This window comes from Mizuhopecten yessoensis, unplaced genomic scaffold (genome assembly GCF_002113885.1).
Source record: "Mizuhopecten yessoensis strain PY_sf001 unplaced genomic scaffold, ASM211388v2 scaffold716139, whole genome shotgun sequence".
Taxonomy (NCBI): domain Eukaryota; kingdom Metazoa; phylum Mollusca; class Bivalvia; order Pectinida; family Pectinidae; genus Mizuhopecten; species Mizuhopecten yessoensis.
This window is the reverse complement of record NW_018479967.1, coordinates 180,671-205,665: the sequence shown is the minus strand read 5'-3', so window position 1 is coordinate 205,665 and position 24,995 is coordinate 180,671. Positions and strand designations below refer to the sequence as shown.

Here is a 24,995-nt window from a genome sequence, read left to right as displayed (position 1 = left end):
TTACCACGTATAAAAAGTCAATGTGATCCCAAATATGCAGAAAGTGACATGCTCACCTTAATTCTGACACCCACTGTTGATTCTAATAAACAACAGCTGAGTTTGACGATCGGTAATTTTATTTATAACAAACAATCAAGTACGGTAGATATAGAATTTCTATCTACCTTTCATTTCTACTTTCTCAGTCACACATCTTTATACAGTGCCATGTTTTACTAACATAACTCCTTACAAATGCTCTCGTATTCTTGTACTCACAAGCAATCACCTCTGGAAATCTTACATCAACTTTGAAATCCATTCTTACGCTGTCAACATATGTTTCTTCTGTGCCTCTTGGATTTTCTCATGACAGAACAAAAACTTGGTATAGCATGACTTTTTGCCGATGATGTATGTTAACTAGTCTGGAAGCATTTATGGAGTATGCATTACCTGTCATTTCTGAAAGAAGCTTTGATTTCAGATAAAAGTGATTGTGTTGCAGCATAAATGTAAAACTGAACTAATTTGATTTAAAGAGTATCTTCAAAGTTTAAGAACCACTCTCTATTAGCCGTGCATTTGGTCCATTTTTGATGTCTGCAACCAATTAAATATACCTGTAGCTAACTGTGGGCTTTTGATTCCGTCATGGGGAAAATCCAAGGTACAAAGTAGATTTGTGATATCAAAAGTTGCAACCTTAACATTTCTAAGATGACCTTGCTTACCCTTTAAACAATGCCTTACATGTACCTATCTCACTCCTGAAATGCTATAGTCAAGATTATCATGAAATTCTTTCCTTTACAGAGCGGTTTGTGGATATTTTTCACATAAGTTATCCATCTGGTAAACCAATAGCAATAAACTGTTCATATCCATAAAGAGTTTATGTATTTTAGGAACATATTGTAAAAATAAATACCTGGGTACAAATAAAAAAACAAATATCATGTAAAACATCATTCTGATGATCCCTCATTACAATGATATTATATAACTACTGGCACCTGATAAAGAAAACCGCAGTTAAACTACACTTTACATTTATTTGAAGCAATTAATATCATTCTTTGTTTCCCCAACATTAATCTCATGTCACAAGGACAAAGCCTATTTGAAACAGGATTCATCAGCAGGAATTAAAGAACTTTGCTTCAGTCACTTGGAACCCTAACAACACTGGAGATGAGTAGGTTGATGTGCCAATGCTGTGGACTGCTTCAGTCACTTGGAACCCTAACAACACTAGAGATGAGCAGGATGATGTGCCACTGCTGTGGACTTCTTCAGTCACTTGGAACCCTAACAACACTGGAGATGAGTAGGTTGATGTGCCAATGCTGTGGACTGCTTCAGGCACTTGGAACCCTAACAACACTAGAGATGAGCAGGATGATGTGCTACTGCTGTGGACTGCTTCAGTCACTTGTAACCTCAACAACACTAGAAATGAGCAGGACTATGTGCCACTGCTGTGGACTGCTTCAGTCACTTGGAACCCTAGCAACACTGGAGATGAGCAGGATGATGTGCCAATGCTGTGGACTGCTTCAGTCACTTGGAACCCTAACAACACTGGAGATGAGTAGGTTGATGTGCCAATGCTGTGGACTGCTTCAGTCACTTGGAACCCTAACAACACCAGAAATGAGCAGGATGATGTGCCACTGCTGTTGACTGCTTCAGTCACTTGGAACCTCAACAACACTAGAGTTGAGCAGGATGATGTGCCGCTGCTGTGGACTGCTTCAGTCACTTGGAACCCTAGCAACACTGGAGATGAGCAGGATGATGTGCCACTGCTGTGGACTTCTTCAGTCACTTGGAACCCTAACAACACTGGAGATGAGCATGATGATGTGGCGCTGCTGTGGACTGCTTCAGTCACTTGGAACCTCAACAACACTGGAGATGAGCAGGAGGATGATGTGCCACTGCTGTGGACTGCTTCAGTCACTTGTAACCTCAACAACACTAGAAATGAGCAGGACGATGTGCCACTGCTGTGGACTGCTTCAGTCACTTGGAACCCTAACAACACTAGAGATGAGCAGGATGATGTGCCACTGCTGTGGACTTCTTCAGTCACTTGGAACCCTAACAACACTAGAAATGAGCAGGATGATGTGCCACTGCTGTGGACTGCTTCAGTCACTTGGAACCCAGGTGTGGTGGCTCTTGCCTAGTTTCTAGAGAAGCCCTGAATAAAGGAAATATGACTTGAGGAACTTGAACTATTGAGGGCAACATGATGTTTTATTTCCCCATCATGTGATCAATATAATCCAATCAGAAATGCTGTTACATAGATGAGGCATATCAAATAGGATTTTCTTTTTTGTTGTCATAATTTCTGATGAAATTGGTGCATGGTTACCACTGATAAACCTTAATTAGTTTATTGATGTACCAACTGACAAAGCTTGGCCCAAGACCTCAGCATAGCACCAAATACATAAGTCTTGTTGAACAGATGTACTAGTAAGCTGACTGACTGATGAATAGAAAATATCACTACCACTTTCACGATAAAAAACTGACAGCCAATGAAATTGTTTACAATTCATAAACTTCAATGCATACGTCAACATTGTAACATGACTTTCGTTATTCATTATCAAAACAATATGTTCTCTCAACCGTTATGTAAGCATGAGATATTTAGACACACAAAATCATTTCTTCTTGTGCCCTGTTTCCTCTTGCTGCTGTGAATAGGCCTCTCGGATACAGTGGAAAGCCTTGAGGGAGGAATAGGGTGTCTGTGTGATGGGGTCAAAGTATTTAGCTGGTTTTTTGGTCACTGGGCAATACTGTTTTACTGGTGGTTTGTGTTTCTTCTGTGGAAAGTAGTCCTTGAATATCCGTTCATCTGTAAATGTTACAAACGTCCTTGAGCACTTTTCACAATTCACAAGGTCGTATTCTTCTACCTTCTTCTGGGGTTCAATACTGAAAGAGGAATATTAAGCAAAAGGTAACTTTTTTAATAATAATATTTAATGTCAGGTTATCTACCCTGACTTCATATTCTCACCTGAACATGGAGTATCATTAACCTGGATACAGGTTTTCTACCCTGAATATGTAACAACATTACTCCGGATGAAGAATAATCTACCCTGAATATGTAACAACATTACTCCGGATGAAGAATAATCTACCCTGAATATGTAACAACATTACTCCGGATGAAGAATAATCTACCCTGAATATGTAACAACATTACTCCGGATGAAGAATAATCTACCCTGAATATGTAACAACATTACTCCGGATGAAGAATAATCTACCCTGAATATGTAACAACATTACTCCGGATGAAGAATAATCTACCCTGAATATGTAACAACATTACTCCGGATGAAGAATAATCTACCCTGAATATGTAACAACATTACTCCGGATGAAGAATAATCTACCCTGAATATGTAACAACATTACTCCGGATGAAGAATAATCTACCCTGAATATGTAACAACATTACTCCGGATGAAGAATAATCTACCCTGAATATGTAACAACATTACTCCGGATGAAGAATAATCTACCCTGAATATGTAACAACATTACTCCGGATGAAGAATAATCTACCCTGAATATGTAACAACATTACTCCGGATGAAGAATAATCTACCCTGAATATGTAACAACATTACTCCGGATGAAGAATAATCTACCCTGAATATGTAACAACATTACTCCGGATGAAGAATAATCTACCCTGAATATGTAACAACATTACTCCGGATGAAGAATAATCTACCCTGAATATGTAACAACATTACTCCGGATGAAGAATAATCTACCCTGAATATGTAACAACATTACTCCGGATGAAGAATAATCTACCCTGAATATGTAACAACATTACTCCGGATGAAGAATAATCTACCCTGAATATGTAACAACATTACTCCGGATGAAGAATAATCTACCCTGAATATGTAACAACATTACTCCGGATGAAGAATAATCTACCCTGAATATGTAACAACATTACTCCGGATGAAGAATAATCTACCCTGAATATGTAACAACATTACTCCGGATGAAGAATAATCTACCCTGAATATGTAACAACATTACTCCGGATGAAGAATAATCTACCCTGAATATGTAACAACATTACTCCGGATGAAGAATAATCTACCCTGAATATGTAACAACATTACTCCGGATGAAGAATAATCTACCCTGAATATGTAACAACATTACTCCGGATGAAGAATAATCTACCCTGAATATGTAACAACATTACTCCGGATGAAGAATAATCTACCCTGAATATGTAACAACATTACTCCGGATGAAGAATAATCTACCCTGAATATGTAACAACATTACTCCGGATGAAGAATAATCTACCCTGAATATGTAACAACATTACTCCGGATGAAGAATAATCTACCCTGAATATGTAACAACATTACTCCGGATGAAGAATAATCTACCCTGAATATGTAACAACATTACTCCGGATGAAGAATAATCTACCCTGAATATGTAACAACATTACTCCGGATGAAGAATAATCTACCCTGAATATGTAACAACATTACTCCGGATGAAGAATAATCTACCCTGAATATGTAACAACATTACTCCGGATGAAGAATAATCTACCCTGAATATGTAACAACATTACTCCGGATGAAGAATAATCTACCCTGAATATGTAACAACATTACTCCGGATGAAGAATAATCTACCCTGAATATGTAACAACATTACTCCGGATGAAGAATAATCTACCCTGAATATGTAACAACATTACTCCGGATGAAGAATAATCTACCCTGAATATGTAACAACATTACTCCGGATGAAGAATAATCTACCCTGAATATGTAACAACATTACTCCGGATGAAGAATAATCTACCCTGAATATGTAACAACATTACTCCGGATGAAGAATAATCTACCCTGAATATGTAACAACATTACTCCGGATGAAGAATAATCTACCCTGAATATGTAACAACATTACTCCGGATGAAGAATAATCTACCCTGAATATGTAACAACATTACTCCGGATGAAGAATAATCTACCCTGAATATGTAACAACATTACTCCGGATGAAGAATAATCTACCCTGAATATGTAACAACATTACTCCGGATGAAGAATAATCTACCCTGAATATGTAACAACATTACTCCGGATGAAGAATAATCTACCCTGAATATGTAACAACATTACTCCGGATGAAGAATAATCTACCCTGAATATGTAACAACATTACTCCGGATGAAGAATAATCTACCCTGAATATGTAACAACATTACTCCGGATGAAGAATAATCTACCCTGAATATGTAACAACATTACTCCGGATGAAGAATAATCTACCCTGAATATGTAACAACATTACTCCGGATGAAGAATAATCTACCCTGAATATGTAACAACATTACTCCGGATGAAGAATAATCTACCCTGAATATGTAACAACATTACTCCGGATGAAGAATAATCTACCCTGAATATGTAACAACATTACTCCGGATGAAGAATAATCTACCCTGAATATGTAACAACATTACTCCGGATGAAGAATAATCTACCCTGAATATGTAACAACATTACTCCGGATGAAGAATAATCTACCCTGAATATGTAACAACATTACTCCGGATGAAGAATAATCTACCCTGAATATGTAACAACATTACTCCGGATGAAGAATAATCTACCCTGAATATGTAACAACATTACTCCGGATGAAGAATAATCTACCCTGAATATGTAACAACATTACTCCGGATGAAGAATAATCTACCCTGAATATGTAACAACATTACTCCGGATGAAGAATAATCTACCCTGAATATGTAACAACATTACTCCGGATGAAGAATAATCTACCCTGAATATGTAACAACATTACTCCGGATGAAGAATAATCTACCCTGAATATGTAACAACATTACTCCGGATGAAGAATAATCTACCCTGAATATGTAACAACATTACTCCGGATGAAGAATAATCTACCCTGAATATGTAACAACATTACTCCGGATGAAGAATAATCTACCCTGAATATGTAACAACATTACTCCGGATGAAGAATAATCTACCCTGAATATGTAACAACATTACTCCGGATGAAGAATAATCTACCCTGAATATGTAACAACATTACTCCGGATGAAGAATAATCTACCCTGAATATGTAACAACATTACTCCGGATGAAGAATAATCTACCCTGAATATGTAACAACATTACTCCGGATGAAGAATAATCTACCCTGAATATGTAACAACATTACTCCGGATGAAGAATAATCTACCCTGAATATGTAACAACATTACTCCGGATGAAGAATAATCTACCCTGAATATGTAACAACATTACTCCGGATGAAGAATAATCTACCCTGAATATGTAACAACATTACTCCGGATGAAGAATAATCTACCCTGAATATGTAACAACATTACTCCGGATGAAGAATAATCTACCCTGAATATGTAACAACATTACTCCGGATGAAGAATAATCTACCCTGAATATGTAACAACATTACTCCGGATGAAGAATAATCTACCCTGAATATGTAACAACATTACTCCGGATGAAGAATAATCTACCCTGAATATGTAACAACATTACTCCGGATGAAGAATAATCTACCCTGAATATGTAACAACATTACTCCGGATGAAGAATAATCTACCCTGAATATGTAACAACATTACTCCGGATGAAGAATAATCTACCCTGAATATGTAACAACATTACTCCGGATGAAGAATAATCTACCCTGAATATGTAACAACATTACTCCGGATGAAGAATAATCTACCCTGAATATGTAACAACATTACTCCGGATGAAGAATAATCTACCCTGAATATGTAACAACATTACTCCGGATGAAGAATAATCTACCCTGAATATGTAACAACATTACTCCGGATGAAGAATAATCTACCCTGAATATGTAACAACATTACTCCGGATGAAGAATAATCTACCCTGAATATGTAACAACATTACTCCGGATGAAGAATAATCTACCCTGAATATGTAACAACATTACTCCGGATGAAGAATAATCTACCCTGAATATGTAACAACATTACTCCGGATGAAGAATAATCTACCCTGAATATGTAACAACATTACTCCGGATGAAGAATAATCTACCCTGAATATGTAACAACATTACTCCGGATGAAGAATAATCTACCCTGAATATGTAACAACATTACTCCGGATGAAGAATAATCTACCCTGAATATGTAACAACATTACTCCGGATGAAGAATAATCTACCCTGAATATGTAACAACATTACTCCGGATGAAGAATAATCTACCCTGAATATGTAACAACATTACTCCGGATGAAGAATAATCTACCCTGAATATGTAACAACATTACTCCGGATGAAGAATAATCTACCCTGAATATGTAACAACATTACTCCGGATGAAGAATAATCTACCCTGAATATGTAACAACATTACTCCGGATGAAGAATAATCTACCCTGAATATGTAACAACATTACTCCGGATGAAGAATAATCTACCCTGAATATGTAACAACATTACTCCGGATGAAGAATAATCTACCCTGAATATGTAACAACATTACTCCGGATGAAGAATAATCTACCCTGAATATGTAACAACATTACTCCGGATGAAGAATAATCTACCCTGAATATGTAACAACATTACTCCGGATGAAGAATAATCTACCCTGAATATGTAACAACATTACTCCGGATGAAGAATAATCTACCCTGAATATGTAACAACATTACTCCGGATGAAGAATAATCTACCCTGAATATGTAACAACATTACTCCGGATGAAGAATAATCTACCCTGAATATGTAACAACATTACTCCGGATGAAGAATAATCTACCCTGAATATGTAACAACATTACTCCGGATGAAGAATAATCTACCCTGAATATGTAACAACATTACTCCGGATGAAGAATAATCTACCCTGAATATGTAACAACATTACTCCGGATGAAGAATAATCTACCCTGAATATGTAACAACATTACTCCGGATGAAGAATAATCTACCCTGAATATGTAACAACATTACTCCGGATGAAGAATAATCTACCCTGAATATGTAACAACATTACTCCGGATGAAGAATAATCTACCCTGAATATGTAACAACATTACTCCGGATGAAGAATAATCTACCCTGAATATGTAACAACATTACTCCGGATGAAGAATAATCTACCCTGAATATGTAACAACATTACTCCGGATGAAGAATAATCTACCCTGAATATGTAACAACATTACTCCGGATGAAGAATAATCTACCCTGAATATGTAACAACATTACTCCGGATGAAGAATAATCTACCCTGAATATGTAACAACATTACTCCGGATGAAGAATAATCTACCCTGAATATGTAACAACATTACTCCGGATGAAGAATAATCTACCCTGAATATGTAACAACATTACTCCGGATGAAGAATAATCTACCCTGAATATGTAACAACATTACTCCGGATGAAGAATAATCTACCCTGAATATGTAACAACATTACTCCGGATGAAGAATAATCTACCCTGAATATGTAACAACATTACTCCGGATGAAGAATAATCTACCCTGAATATGTAACAACATTACTCCGGATGAAGAATAATCTACCCTGAATATGTAACAACATTACTCCGGATGAAGAATAATCTACCCTGAATATGTAACAACATTACTCCGGATGAAGAATAATCTACCCTGAATATGTAACAACATTACTCCGGATGAAGAATAATCTACCCTGAATATGTAACAACATTACTCCGGATGAAGAATAATCTACCCTGAATATGTAACAACATTACTCCGGATGAAGAATAATCTACCCTGAATATGTAACAACATTACTCCGGATGAAGAATAATCTACCCTGAATATGTAACAACATTACTCCGGATGAAGAATAATCTACCCTGAATATGTAACAACATTACTCCGGATGAAGAATAATCTACCCTGAATATGTAACAACATTACTCCGGATGAAGAATAATCTACCCTGAATATGTAACAACATTACTCCGGATGAAGAATAATCTACCCTGAATATGTAACAACATTACTCCGGATGAAGAATAATCTACCCTGAATATGTAACAACATTACTCCGGATGAAGAATAATCTACCCTGAATATGTAACAACATTACTCCGGATGAAGAATAATCTACCCTGAATATGTAACAACATTACTCCGGATGAAGAATAATCTACCCTGAATATGTAACAACATTACTCCGGATGAAGAATAATCTACCCTGAATATGTAACAACATTACTCCGGATGAAGAATAATCTACCCTGAATATGTAACAACATTACTCCGGATGAAGAATAATCTACCCTGAATATGTAACAACATTACTCCGGATGAAGAATAATCTACCCTGAATATGTAACAACATTACTCCGGATGAAGAATAATCTACCCTGAATATGTAACAACATTACTCCGGATGAAGAATAATCTACCCTGAATATGTAACAACATTACTCCGGATGAAGAATAATCTACCCTGAATATGTAACAACATTACTCCGGATGAAGAATAATCTACCCTGAATATGTAACAACATTACTCCGGATGAAGAATAATCTACCCTGAATATGTAACAACATTACTCCGGATGAAGAATAATCTACCCTGAATATGTAACAACATTACTCCGGATGAAGAATAATCTACCCTGAATATGTAACAACATTACTCCGGATGAAGAATAATCTACCCTGAATATGTAACAACATTACTCCGGATGAAGAATAATCTACCCTGAATATGTAACAACATTACTCCGGATGAAGAATAATCTACCCTGAATATGTAACAACATTACTCCGGATGAAGAATAATCTACCCTGAATATGTAACAACATTACTCCGGATGAAGAATAATCTACCCTGAATATGTAACAACATTACTCCGGATGAAGAATAATCTACCCTGAATATGTAACAACATTACTCCGGATGAAGAATAATCTACCCTGAATATGTAACAACATTACTCCGGATGAAGAATAATCTACCCTGAATATGTAACAACATTACTCCGGATGAAGAATAATCTACCCTGAATATGTAACAACATTACTCCGGATGAAGAATAATCTACCCTGAATATGTAACAACATTACTCCGGATGAAGAATAATCTACCCTGAATATGTAACAACATTACTCCGGATGAAGAATAATCTACCCTGAATATGTAACAACATTACTCCGGATGAAGAATAATCTACCCTGAATATGTAACAACATTACTCCGGATGAAGAATAATCTACCCGGAATATGTAACAACATTACTCCAGATGAAGAATAATCTACCTTGAATATGTAACAACATTACTTCGGATGAAGAATAATCTACCCTGAATATGTAACAACATTACTTCAGATGAAGAATAATCTACCTTGAATATGTAACAACATTACTCCGAATGAAGAATAATCTACCTTGAATATGGATTAAGCATCATTTCCTTGATGCTGGGTATCTATATCAAGTATGATAATTCTGGACACAAGTTTAATACAGCTTTGTTGGATAAAGCTTTTAACAAATTATTCAAAATGGAAATTTTCCTAAACCTCTTCTCATTACTACCATTTTTTTCAAATGACCACATGAATTCTTTCACATACAACTTAACAGAAATCGTCAAACTTTGTCAGAAATCGTCAAACTTTGTCAGAAATCGTCAAACTTTGTTCTGAATAAAAGCTTTATAAGTCGTCATTATGCAACAAGGCTAACAACAGTTGAGCACAAAGTGGCGTCAATGCTGACCTGTCTACATCCACGCTGATCTCCACATCACATGGCAGTTCCTCAATTAGCGGCATTGTGAAGGACTGGTACCGGATCAAAGGTCCGCGGTTTATCTGTTTGGTCACGCGACTCTTCTTCTTCTCCATCTCCATACGATGGTAATTCTCTATAAACAAATTGTTATGAAACAACTATGATAATGAAAGTCATTTTAAAAAAAATATCATATTTTACTAAGACTGGAAGCACTGTTCTGCTAGGAAAACATTTTGTAATAAAGTTCTTTCAAGGCCAAGAGTGGAAAATAGACCCTAATTTAATGATGTACTCATGATTTAAGGTTTGGAATTACTCTCGGTTGCAATTACCTTTTATAAACTGTTACAAATACACGTAATTGTTATTAAGAGCCTGAAACATTTTTAAAGAGAATTATAACTTATACAAAGAACACCCAACAATAATCTCTGGTATGAAAAAGCTGAAATTACTGGAGACTGGAGACAGAAGTTTGAGGTCTTCCTAAATTGTTATTCATGCAAATAATCCTACAATTATCTCTTGTACCTAAAGACTGCAAGTTGAGCTCCTCTGTAATCTCTGCCTCCGCCAGTAGTTCTTCCTGAGTCAACCTCCGCACTTCAGCCACCTTCTTCTGTAGTGCCATGTCCTTCAACATCTTCTGCTTCATCTCCCGCACCTTCTCTCGTTCCTCTCGAGCATTCGATTTGACTGCAGTTGATCTTCGTAAAGATTTCTTTTCTGTCACAAAAACAAGTGGATTGCTTAATATCAATTTTATTCAAATTTTATTCTAGCTAATCTATGTATTTTTCCTTTGATATAGAACTATTGAAATAGTGACTATTTTCATATTGACTTCTGTTTTAGCCCAATTCCAGAACTTAATTGAATATTCAAAATAAAAGGAAAAATCCCGAACATTTGAAATCTTGTTCCTTTCTACATGTATATACTTCACTGGGAGGAATAGGGTCTACTTAATGGGAAGAAAGGGAGCATCAAAAATCCCGTCAGGTGTACATGCCACAAAGGAAGAGCCCACTTAATTTATAGTCTTCTAGACAACATGAAAAGGGTCTCTAAATTCTTGTCAGTTATGATCCTAGACAAAGAAAAAGCGAGTATATAAAACCTTTTCCAGTAAATTAGTCAATAAGGAAGAGAGTATCTAAAATCTTGTCCAGCACACAAGAAAATATGAAATATATTCATCAGATTTAAATAAACAAATATTTTTTCAATAATATTTGTTTTCTACATTAATATTGTACGGCTTTAACACAGTGTCCTTTCCTACCAATAGGTGCATGATAAATTTGAACAGATGATGTAGTCTTTTTCTTTTTCTCTTTCTCTTTCTTCTCTTTTGGCTTCCTGTCCTCGGTTTTAAGTTTTTTGACAGGTTCCTGTGGAGATCAAATGAATTCAGCTGTTGAGGTAATGTCTGGTTGTTCTGACATTTCAGACTATCAATTCTTCAGTATAAAGGCCAACAGGAAGCTATAGCCCAATCAATCATTCTATTACAGATCAAACACCACAAACCAAACTTTGTTTCACCTTTCCAAGAACTAAAGCCTTCATACTGTTATTTTGCCTTTTATGTTTTTAATGTGAGAATATTCTCAAACTTTGAGATTTGATCCAAGTTCAAATGCCCGCTGAAGACCAGAAAGTATAAATGCTCATATACGTTGCACATTCGAAAATGTTTAAGTTCATATTTAAAAATTTCCCAAAGTAAGTAATATCTGTGAAGCTAGGCATGTGCTCATATAATAATAAATATTCAAAAGACTAAGATCTATAGCTGACCTTGTAGGCTTTGGTGGAGACCCCTTTACGTTTTTTGGGAGCATCATCATCATCAGCATCACTGCGGACCTCATCATTTTCATCAATGCTGAAGTCAGAATCAATCTGATCAGATTCAGAATCTTCAGAATTGTACACTTTATCATCTTCTTCCTGAAATTCAGAAAATGTCCATGTAATTACCCAACACAGCCTTATATCATGTAATTACCCAACACAGCCTTATATCATGTAATTACCCAACACAGCCTTATATCATGTAATTACCCAACACAGCCTTATATCAGGATTTTAGGTAACAAATATGACACCACACATTCTATGGGCGGGGTGAGGTAAAGATATAGGTGATGGTCATAAAATTGTCTTCGCCATCTTAATGTTTACAAATAGTTGAGCAAATTTGTGGAGTCTATACCCACGCTTTCAGGTCATGTATTAGAGGTAGTCTATTATGACCTCATTATTTGTGCATCAATATGCAAGGATCACATACACGATAGAACTCAGCCTAACACATATCAACATACATGTGCATCAGGAATTTCGTTGAAATTGACACATTAGTGGGGCAGCTACTGCACAGACACCAATTTGCAAATCAGAACGGTAAGCCTCACTCATTCCGTGTAAACATGCACGGATCAAAATCACGATCAATCTCAGTCCAACACATGTCAACACAGTGGATCAGGAATTTCACTCCGATAGACCCACTAGTAAGGTTGTTATTGCACAAACAACTATTGGTCAATCACAAGTTTGATACCTCATTAAGTATGCATAAATATATATGCATGGATCCCATTAATGACCGAACCAATCCGTAAACACGTTTATATGTATGTGCGTATCAAATTTTGTTGAAAACAAACCAGTTGTGAGGCAGTTACTGCATGGAAACTAAAACGTGACAGAAGGATGGACAGATTAGCCAAAATTAATATCCTGTTTTCTATGTAAAGAAAGGGACAATAATTATATACAGATATGTACATCTCCTGTAAAAAAAAAAAAACTAATCAGGAAACCCTATACTCTTTCTGGTATGTGCCATCATTGGACTCTCTTTCTGTTATGAGCCATCATTTGACTATCTCATCAATAGTTGTGAGATGTACACAATATACATAGATCTGTTATAAGCTTATATAGTTATATATCATAAAATAGCTAAAAGAAATTCAGGGAGGATCAGATAAATTAAATGTCAATGAAAGTAAGTCAGGGGAGACAACTGTTAACACACAACTAAAGTACCTCTATCGAAAGTTTGATGCCTATTCATGAAACAGTGGTCGAGATATATGCTCCAGTACAAATTAACTGAGGGAATACTATACCTCTGATTTCAGTTGAAGGGGGGAATAATATTTTTTTTTAAGCCTGCTGTTACAGAAAAAAATCTGTCAGCGTTTTAAAATGTTCTGAAGAAATGAACAGCACAACATATATAGTTACTGAGAAACAAGAGTACAGTACCACCATGCGGTGGTATTATACACCAGTCAATTGTAATCTTTTCATTTACAATATAATAATTTTTGAAAATCAGGTTCATTGCACTTCTCCTCCCTTAAATGTAACCTCATACTAGTGTTGAAGGCTCTAAATTATTTTTGTAATATTGTCCAGAAAAGGTTTTCAACTTGTATTTAACAATTCTAAGAAAGTAGGTCACGGTGACCTAATTATGATACACTGAACTTTTCCTCGCATAGACGTTACCTCATACAAAAGTAAAAGCCCCTACATGAAATAGTTCTTGAAATATTGTCCGGAAAAGAATTTCTTCTAGTATCAGATAATTCAGTGAAAGTAGGTCACAATGACCTAATTATGATACACTGCAGTTTTTCTCCCCTACATGTTCCAACATACTAAGTTGAAGTTTCTACATGAAACAGTTCTTGAAATATGGCCGTATCCAAGAATTCTGATAAAGTAGGTCACAGTGACTTAATTATGGAACACTGCACTTTTCCTCCCTTAGATGTTCCAACATATCAAAGTTGTAGTCCTTCCATGAAACAATTCTTGAAATATGGCACAGAAAAGGTTTTCTTCAAGTATCCAAGAATTCTGAGAAAGTAGGTCACAATGACTTAATTATGATACACTGCAGTTTTCCTCCCCTACATGTTCCAACATACCAAAGTTGAAGTTTCTACATGAAATAGTTCTTGAAATATGGCCGTATCCAAGAATTCTGATAAAGTAGGTCACAGTGACTTAATTATGGAACACTGCACTTTTCCTCCCTTAGATGTTCCAACATATCAAAGTTGTAGTCCTTCCATGAAACAATTCTTGAAATATGGCACAGAAAAGGTTTTCTTCTAGTATCCAAGAATTCTGAGAAAGTAGGTAACAATGACTTAATTATGATAAACTAAACTTTTCCTCCCTTAGATGTTCTAACATACCAAAGTTGTAGTCCCTACATGAAACAATTCTTGAAATATTGCCCAGAAAAGAATTTCTTCTAGTATCAGAAAATTCAGTGAAAGTAGGTCACTTTGACCTAATTATGATACACTGCAGTTTTCTTCCCCTAGATGTTCCATCATACCAAAGTTGAAGTTTCTACATAAAATAGTTCTTGAAATATGGCCCAGACAAGGTTTTCTAGTAATTACTCTATTTTTAGTAACAGTGACCTTGACCTTGAGGCTACAATGTCGAAACACGAACCCGTCTTTGAAGGGCATACAAAAATAAATTTAATCATAGGGTTTACAACAAAGCCAGGCCCCAGTTTCATCAACGTTCCTTAACTTTAAGGAACTCCTTAAAGTTAAACCGTCTTTTCCCTTAAATTCAAGGAAATTCCTTATCTTAAATATAATAACATTTCATGAAGCTTCCTTAACTTAAACCCTTCCTTAAATTTAAGAAATCCCTTAAATATTTAAGGCCACATCAACCCAGATTTAAATTGCTAAGGAGCTCCTTAAATCAACAAAGATGGCTGCAACGTATTCAAGTTTGATGAAGACGACATTGAAGAAATTGACAAAGAACAAGTTAGGAGATTGAAAACTAACTTTCTGACAAACGTTCAAGTCCATTTCACTTTGTTGACAAACCTTTGTCCGTATATATAGTCATCATTCTGTGGTGGATTACTGTCCGCTGAGCAACAATATTGCATGTGGCATTTATTTGTTTACTGCAGTACACCTATTTCATTTTGTATTGGACATGTTCAGGGTCTACCTATCTGATAATCTGTAGTCACGTAACTGCAAGTCGTTTTGTGGCCAAAATTTATAATTCATGTGCATAATAAGTAATGTCAAATACTAATTAACATCAAAACTGAAAAAGTTTAAAATCATTCAAGAATTTCCTTTTTATGTAGTAGTTAGTGATAGAATATATCATTACATTGCTTATCAACATGAATTTACATTAAAAAACAGATTTCTTTTATGGGTATATATTGAAGAACAATAGTGTCTTTGGATCACAAGCTAAAAAGAGCCAAAATGTGTTATCTTTTAGTTAGTTAGCTTGCTATATCACCTCATTGAAGCCACCATAAGTTGTCTTATAGAAATCATCTTCTTCCTCAGCATCCAACATGCGCCCCATCTTATTGCCAGCAGTGGCACGCCTTTCCCTAGTGGCTGCCATCTGAAAGAAAACACATGTATTAAAGTAAACATAAGAAAAGATAGTGTAGTGTAACTGGACTAGGTTGTTGATAGTGAGCAGTTAGCTCACTCGGTTAAAGTATATCTTGAGGTCGGAGGTCGCAGGATTGGATTCTGGTTTGGCAAACACATTTTCCCCGTCCTGTTACAAAATATTTCTTAATCAACATAACCTGTCTATTAAATAATATTGCAAGTAAATAAATTCATTTAACTGGGAGAGCATTGTCAAGAGACAATTAGGAGTTCAATGCTGAAACATCAATAGATGTGACACATCATGATCTTTTGGCACAATTTGAATTAAGATTACTGCAGCTAATTAAGTATTGAAGTATTTCACATATTTCTCTGTAAGACAACCTTTGGGGTATCATTGTAACTGATGATACAAAGAGTGCACAGGTCCTGTGTAAGAATACGTACTAAATGTAAAATGATTTATGACAATTTTTCCGTGAATTTTTATTCAAATTTGGACTCAATTAACGTATGGATTGTTGTATACACATTCTGATGAATGACAATTCCATTAAATTTTACTCAGGTTCGTAAAAATAGGTGACGTAGTACTGAAGCAGTATTTGGACATTTTGACATCTTAAATGTATTTAGACCTATTCATTTTCAAAAATTATTAGAACATAACTGTTAGGTCAATGAAAGTTTCTGCCAAAAAAATGGGAATGGGAAGGTCCAGTACACTCTGCCGATTGAGCTATATATTGAGCTATAAAGACCTATACAGTATAGCTATATATGTAGTCCGTATTGCAGCGTTATCTTCTCTTGTGAGCAGGTGATGGTTACGTCATTGGTTTGTGCGAGAGAATTACGTCGTTTTCACAAAAATTGATGACGTTACTCTCACAAACCAATGACGTAACAATCAATACTGCTCACAAGAGAAGATAACTCTGCAATACGCAAAGACATAATACACCTATAAATTATAGCTGTATTGAGCCATCTTTTCTCAGATTTCAATTTTCATTAAATTAAAGCATAAAACAATAAGATTTTTGGTAATGTTGACTACAAAAAGCATACAGTTAGATGTTAATTTTCATTTTTCATAAATGTAAAATTTCTGATTTTTTTACATCATTATTTTCTAAAAAGAATACTTCTATTTAATGTCTTTTCTTATTATTATTATTGTACGTGGTTTGTTATCAACCTCATGATACAATCTTCTTTTAAAAGCGACTTTGTTTCGTTTTCCTTAAAAAAGAAAATCACTTGAAAATAGCTCGACAAACCAGGGATGTGTAATGTGTAGTCCACTACACATCCCTGAACAGACCTATTTCATATAGGTAAATAGAGCTATTATAGGTCTTTACAGCTATATGCAGAGAACCTGATGAAAAAAGGTTATGCCATTATAATGTCTGCATATAGAGAGCTCTACAGCTGTCTGGATACTGTTGCTAATCGCAGTAAAACTATGACAATTTCAACATCAATTTGAGTCATAGTTTACCTTAAACTTTATACTATTTACCGGCCCTTTATCTGTTTATGTTAGGCGCGAATATTCTAGACTCAATCAGTCGGCCGGAGAGGGTGTCTGGGTACGTCCTAATTCGTTTTCAACAGTACTTGTATGCTGGTTACTGCTAAATGCTGTCGTTGTCCTCTTCTATCATTGCTACATTTAATTAACCTATTCCGTTTGTTGTGTTACCATTTTGCTGTAAAATAAGTCCGGAGCACTGAGAGCATTACTGTGAAAATTTCTCCACACCGAAACCCTACCTCCAAACACTGAAGAACGATTAAAAAAAAAAAGAGAGGGAAAAGCATGAGTTGTCTCGCTTAGACCGTTACAAGGTTACAGCATCACAACACACCTAAACATACACAGGGGTTCGTTAAATTGTCTAATACATGTCATATTTTATATTAAATTGCTATTTTATAAACACTTGCACTGGGTATATATATCTGTCAATGGTGTGTGTATGTACCTGTACTATATCAGGTTATTTTGACGTGTGAGAGGTGAGAGATAGTATTGGCTGAGAGAGACACTTTGACCCTGCATGAACCCATATGCACGTGGGACCCTCACCTTAGAGCCCCACGTGTATTTCAACACCAGTATTGAGTTAACTCTGTAGGGAGCAGCACTAATTTAACTATAGCTCTGTGTGCCTTACAGCCGCAGAGTAAGGTAAGCCCATTTTCGTTACATTTTTTTTTTTATCTAAAATATACTTAACAGCTATGAATACTATTGCTAAATACATTTCATGATAGTACAATCATACTTCTACTTAAATCAATAACTTACAAATATATGTCTGTGGGTACAGCCCACGTGGCCACATAACATTGTCGCTATAGCTAGTAGGGTCAACGTGGGTATGAAGTAACGTTAGGGGACTTGCCACTTGGATATAATTAAATTCATGATTAATGATATTATAGACTTATGTGGGTAATTAATACGTTACAGTATGAATTAAAGTGAACAAATTGTCATTTACATGTAATTTGGATTTAAAGTCGTTTGTATAATTTTCCGCGTTTACACGCCTTTCAAAAGCTGAGCTAAGCTAAGTAAGCCGTTCTTCACATTGTTAAGAGAATATCCTTTGCGTGATTTTGTTTTAATATGGCACAAAGACGAACCAGACAACGTTGGTTAAATGACGGTGAAATAAATAGGGGCATCGGGTTGCTGCAGGCTAGCATGTCTCAACGTAAGGTTGCAACAGACCTTGGGGTGTCTCAAAGTGTGGTGGCAAGAATGTGGAATCTTCAGGAATGGGAACCAGTTCTTTTTACTGACAAGTCCAGATTCTGTCTCGACTTCACCGAGACAACTTGGGGAGAGGTTCCAGGCAGGTAGCGTTGTGGATCATGACCGATATGGCGGAGGTTCAGTGATGGTGTAGCCTTCGTGGGAAAACTGACCTCCATGTCTTCCATAATGGTACCGTTACGGCCCGGTTTTACTGCGATGAAATCCTTGATGTCTATGTCAGACCCTTCGCTAGCGCTATCGGCCCTGACTTCATCCTTATGGACCATAATGCTAGGCCACAATGACATAGAGCAATGGTGACTGAGCAGTTTATAAGTATAAATGGTCAGTTATCTGTTACTCAACGTCAGGGCGTCATTACTTGTATTCCTAAGGCGAATAAATCAAAATATTTCATAACAAATTGGCGGCCTATCTCTTTTAAACATTGTGTACAAAATTACATCTGGATCTACAAAAAATGATCAACTCAGATCAGACAGGATTCATATCAGGACGTAATTTAGGGGGAAATACTAGGCTCATCTATAACATCATGCTGAATAACAATATATCCCTGGAATGCTATTATTTATTGATTTTGAAAAAGCATTTGATTCGGTCTCTTGGAGATTTATAGGTAATTCAAATATGAGAATGATTTGAGAAATTTGGTAAAGATATTACATTATAATCCTCGTTCTGCAATTAATCAGGGGCCCGGGTAACTTATCGTTCTTTAATATATAACGTGGCTATCGTAAAGGCGATCCAATCGCACTTTACATTTTGATACTTTGGGCAGAGATATTGGCAACTCGGATAAGAAATAATAAAAATATTACTGGTATCAATATGAATGACAGTCAGATTCTAAATTCTCAATATGCAGATGACACTTCTTTAATACTAGATGGAACAGAAAAATCTTTGAAGGGATCTGTTGAGGAACTAAATTTGTATGCTAAAGTTTCTGGTCTAAAGGTAAATACAGGTAAAACCCAAGTTGTTAGGATAGGTAGTAATCAGTATACTAGTGATGTACTTCTTCCAAATATGAATTTTCAATGGGGGTTGATAAGTTTACACATGGTATTGAATTTAATTTGGATTTAGACAGAATTCCTAGAATTAATTTTGATAAAAAGCTAGTTAAATTTAAATCTTTAATCATCGGAGTGAAAGAAAGCTTACTACTATTGGGAGAATTAACACAAATAAGTCCTTATTAATTATACAGCTGAATCATATTTGTATCTCCTTACCAAATCAAGATAAAAATTTCATAAAACAGCTAAACTCAATTCTTTCCAATTACTTATGGAATGGTAAAAATGCCAAAGTTAAGCGTGAGGTCATTATTAAGATTGGGGGCGGGGGTTGGCTTAAAATGGTCAACGTTTTGTGTTTTATTGAATCTGTAATACTTAGTTAGATCAGAAGGATCTTTTGGTCAGAGGGAAAATGGCGTATGATTTTTAAAAAACAAAGTTAAATTTAATGTCTTAGCAAATTGTGGTAGCGAGTATTTAATTAAGATTGGGACTAATTGTAAAAATATTTTTGGAAGGATGCTTTTAAGGCATGGCATAGACTAAGTTCTATAGTATAAATGTATAGAACGAAGGATCATTCCTTATTTGAGACACCCGTATGATTTAACGAAAACATAACTATAGGTAATAATGACATTTTCTACAGAAATTGGTTCAACAAGGGGATTACGATAATCAATGATTTAGTTAAAAATATTAGAAATTGATCTTTTTTCTCTTTCTATGAATTTTGTGCTATGCATGATTTAATAACAAATTATCTTCAGTATCAGGGAGTGATAATGAGCATAAAGAAGTACCTTAATACTCACAATGTACCCAACAAGATGTTGATTTACCCAATCATACCATTAAATCTTGAGGTTATATTAAAAAATAAGAAGAGTCATAGGAGTTCTGTAAAGTTCTTATTCAAAATAATATCACTGTAACAGGACAAAATAAATAGGGACTGATTTCGATTATAATAAGGAAACATGGAAAAAAATATATGCTGTTCCATTCAGGGTATCAATAACACAAAGTTACAATGGTTACAATTTAGAATAAATCATTATGTATTTGAACAACAAATTCATACTTATTTAAGGTTGGACTAACTCTCTCTTAACAAAACAGGGCAACAAGTTCACACGGTCAACGCTACTGTCCAAAACAAGACATTCCAAAACGTCACACGACGCGGAAATTGAGGTGTCAACAGCTTCACTGAGGCTGACTATCACTGTCCGATTCGATAATCCTACGTCGTTTCACTGGTTTGGGAAGTGATGTGGGAGATTTTTGATAAATGTTAATTCTGAAATATTCACTCTAAATGTTTCCTCCAAATACAGAATGCACATTTTCAGGGCATATTTTCTTTCACTTCAGTCGACAGTAACACTGTAACTTAAGCTTTATCTAAAATGCAGAAGAAAAAGTCCACTGGAGTAGATGGTATCTGTTAAAAGGTGGGGTCAACATTTGGCCCCCACTTTGATTTCCTTTATTCTTTTGCCATATGTAGATACATAAAAATGATCAATAACTGCATAAATGATTATTCATAATTATAACTGATAACCGTAGTGGACCTCCTTGCATAACACTAGGTTGAGTGACGGGGTTATCCTAACAAAATGACCGATAAATATCACAGGCAAATGTTAATTTGGAAATGAGTTCTGATAGTGTATAGTGTATACAATTACTGTTATTTTGATACTAAATATGTCATATTGGTAGACATGAAGTAAGCGTAGTGATACTTTTAATTGGAAAAACATGCAAAATTTTCACAAACTTTTGAATAAAACTAACATTGTCAACTTTCCTTTATATAGTAACAATGGTAGTCGATAATTTAAACTTCTTTAAAAACTTCCTATATATGTATTCTGTCTACAGAATCATTTTTATGTAATATCAAAACCGGTAATGTACTTTTTTAGCATGCCAAACATGATCAATGCCCAATTTCAATGTTTATTATGATAAATACCGATACATTTTCTGTTTTTGTATCATACTTAAACACTTTATTATGTTAGGCATGTTTTCAAGTTATGTGCAGCAGTGTTAACTCATGAATATGTATTCTGTCATAGTAATCTTTCCTCTGGAGAACTACTTTAGGTTTGAGATTGTGTTATAGACAAAGCTATGCAATTATCTAAAAATAAATCAAATAATCTTAATAACAAAACTATTATACACTTTATTATACCCCCGCAACGAAGTTATGTGTGGGGGTGGGGGTGGAGGAGGTGGGGGTATACTGGGATCAGCTTGTCTATCCGTCTATCTGTCAACTCATTCTAAAGTAGTGGACCAATTTCTACGAAAGTTTCCATATACGATAACTGACACCTGAAGTTGTGCATCCAGGTATTATCTTTTCATTCTGGCCTTTTTCCCCCTCAAAGTTATGGCCTTGTGTTGAAAATCCTTGTCCGGCTATGCCCTCCAAAACTAAGGGGTCAATTTCAACGAAAGTTTCCAGATATGGCAACAACCATCTGATGGTGTGCATCCCGGAATCCTTTTTTCAATCTGACCCTTTTTTACGGAGTAATGGCCCTTTGTTGAAAAACGCTTGTCCAGACAACACCTCCAAAACTATAGGGCCAATTTCAACGGAAGTTTACAGATATGGTAACTGCCCCCTGACATTGTGCATCCAAGAAGTATGTTTTCATCCCGACCCTTTAAAAAGGAGTTATGGCCTTTTCTTGAAAAAAAAATAATTCTGCCTCTTAAACTTATGGGCCAATTTCATGAAAGCTTACAGATATGGTAACTGCCCCCTGATGTTTTGCATCAGGGTAGTATTTGTTCATTTCGACCCTTTTAAGGAGTTATGACCCTTTGTTAAAAATCTTTGTCTTGATAACTCTTCCTTAACTACTAGAACGATTTCAGCAAAAGTGGGTCATCTAGACTAACAAGATGTGGTATGAAAGTATGTTTTGGCATAGGGAAGGAGTACAAGAAATATGTCAATGACATATATACATACATAATTACTGGTGGGAGACTTTGGATTAATTTGCAATGCTTTGCCTTAGTTAGCCATTATATTACAGTTCTGGTTTATATAGGTGCGGAGGTTTTAGTTAATCTTTGACTTACAGTTCTAGTTATTATTTTTGTAGGCTTTTGACCATTCATTAAACAAAATATGAAGGGATATTACACTATTTTGTATCGTTCACTCTAAACAAAAAAAGTAAGGAAAAATACCCTTGTCTGACTCCCCATACAAAAAATATATTTCGGCACATTTGGTTTTTGTGACCTTGAACAAAGGTCAAGGTCATCAAAATTAACAACACTTAAACTCATTTACATGAACAACCTTCTTACCAAATATCAACATCCAATGACCTTTAGTCATGAAGAAACACAGGTTAAAGGAAATGTGGAAAGAAAGCTATGCTTTTCTTGTTTTGAACCAAAAGTTGTATACGACAAATTTACCGGTTTTCATTTTGTTTGAGATTCCTGATGTTGAAAGATATTATTGGTAGCCAACTGTTTAACAAGTAAGAACAATAGACTAGTTTTAGAACTATATGAATTAACGGGTCAAAAATGGAAAATTTCTCATAAGAAATGAAATTTCACATATTTTCTGCTTAATTCTTGAATAAAAAGAACAATTCTTTATTGAAATAGTGTAATATTCGGTACCAAAATAACAGTTGAAATACGTTGCACACGATGATGATATAATTTCAAAGTAATTTTGCCATTTAAATGCACTAGGAGGAATTGTATTACTGCACCTTCAACACCCACGCAGGTGTAAGTCAAGGAGGTCCCATTTATTATCAAATGAATTTTGAAAATAACTGTTCCTGATTTAAGCTTCCTATACCCATACCTTTTTTGGATTTATCTTGTTTTGGAATTCCAAGTGGGGGCCGACGCTAATGTTAAGTCTCCATAGGCGTTGACCCTACCTTTGTATTATCATGTACAGATTATTTTAGCACAATGTTTGCAAATTTGATATTTGTTTCTTTTAAGATCTGTACTTTTCCTGATAATCTAAAACTTTCACAGGTCATTCCTTTTATAAAAAGAAAAATCCACTTGAGAAGTCAAATTATAGGCCTGTGGGTATTTCAAAAGTTTTTGATAGGACCATGCATGATCAAATGTCTACATTTTTTTAATAATATATGTCAACCTTTCCTCAGTGCCTACATGAGGGGTTTTGGGTGCCAGGCCACACTGCTGCGCATGCTGGACGACTGGAAGAGGGTCTTGGATAACCATGACTATAATGGATCTCTCCAAGACCTTCGACTGTCTTCCGCATGACCTGTTCCTCAGGAAACTCTCTACATACGGTGTAAAAGAGGGGACAGTTCGTCTCCTCCAGGGGTACTTCGGGGGGAAGGAGCCAGCAGGTGAGACTTGGACCCATCACCAGCGAATGGAGGGAACTGAGGAAGGGGTCACCCCAGGGATCTGTTCTGGGCCCCCTAGTTTTAACAATTTTATAAATGAGATATTTTATAACATAAAGGACTCGTGCTTGTTTAATTATGCAGACGATAACACATTGAGTTACGCGAATAGAAAGGCATCTGTGTTAAAACAGGTCCTTGAGGGAGAGACAAAACTCCTTATCAATTGGTTTTATTCTAACGGTATACAAGCAAAGTTCCAGTATATTATTTTTGGAAAACAGCAAAATTCTTTAAACAATCTTGATATTGAAAGTGTAAATATAGTCTGTGAGTGGAACGTAAAACTACTTTAAATTTTGATAAACATACAGCAGAAATCTGCAAATCTGCACGAAAGCCTCCAAACAATTGACTGTGTTAAACAGTTTGGAAATTGTCTACCCAAACATGTAAAGATCCC

At 35.5% G+C, this 24,995-nt stretch overlaps 1 protein-coding gene across 3 annotated transcripts; it reads right to left on the bottom strand.

Moving 5' to 3' along the window:
* Positions 1-101: 101 nt before the first annotated feature.
* On the bottom strand, positions 102-18,095 carry LOC110441816 (vacuolar protein sorting-associated protein 72 homolog). 3 transcript variants are annotated; one of them, XR_002461941.1, is made up of 8 exons: positions 17,809-18,095; positions 16,192-16,302; positions 12,664-12,816; positions 12,146-12,254; positions 11,392-11,586; positions 10,843-10,990; positions 736-2,943; positions 102-605 (listed from the first exon to the last, which is right to left on the bottom strand). XR_002461941.1 is itself a non-coding variant. In XM_021485081.1 (7 exons), exons 2-7 carry the CDS (start codon positions 16,300-16,302, stop codon positions 2,667-2,669), a joined length of 993 nt encoding a protein of 330 aa, XP_021340756.1. In that variant the 5' UTR covers positions 17,809-18,095; the 3' UTR covers positions 102-2,666. The 3 variants fall into 3 exon arrangements, 2 of the variants coding, with proteins under 2 accessions (XP_021340756.1, XP_021340757.1); XM_021485081.1 differs by having other exon boundaries at positions 102-2,943; XM_021485082.1 differs by having other exon boundaries at positions 102-2,943; positions 17,830-18,095.
* Positions 18,096-24,995: the final 6,900 nt, after the last annotated feature.

What these genes read in the sequence shown, in the direction of transcription:
- LOC110441816 (XM_021485081.1), bottom strand. Translation starts at nt 16,302, where the DNA reads ATGGCAGCCACTAGGGAAAGGCGTGCCACTGCTGGCAATAAGATGGGG. An exon ending in CTTATGGTGGCTTCAATGAG is followed by an intron (nt 12,817 to 16,191) that starts GTGATATAGCAA and finishes TCTGAATTTCAG; the next exon opens with GAAGAAGATGATAAAGTGTA. An exon ending in AATTTATCATGCACCTATTG is followed by an intron (nt 11,587 to 12,145) that starts GTAGGAAAGGAC and finishes TTTTTGTGACAG; the next exon opens with AAAAGAAATCTTTACGAAGA.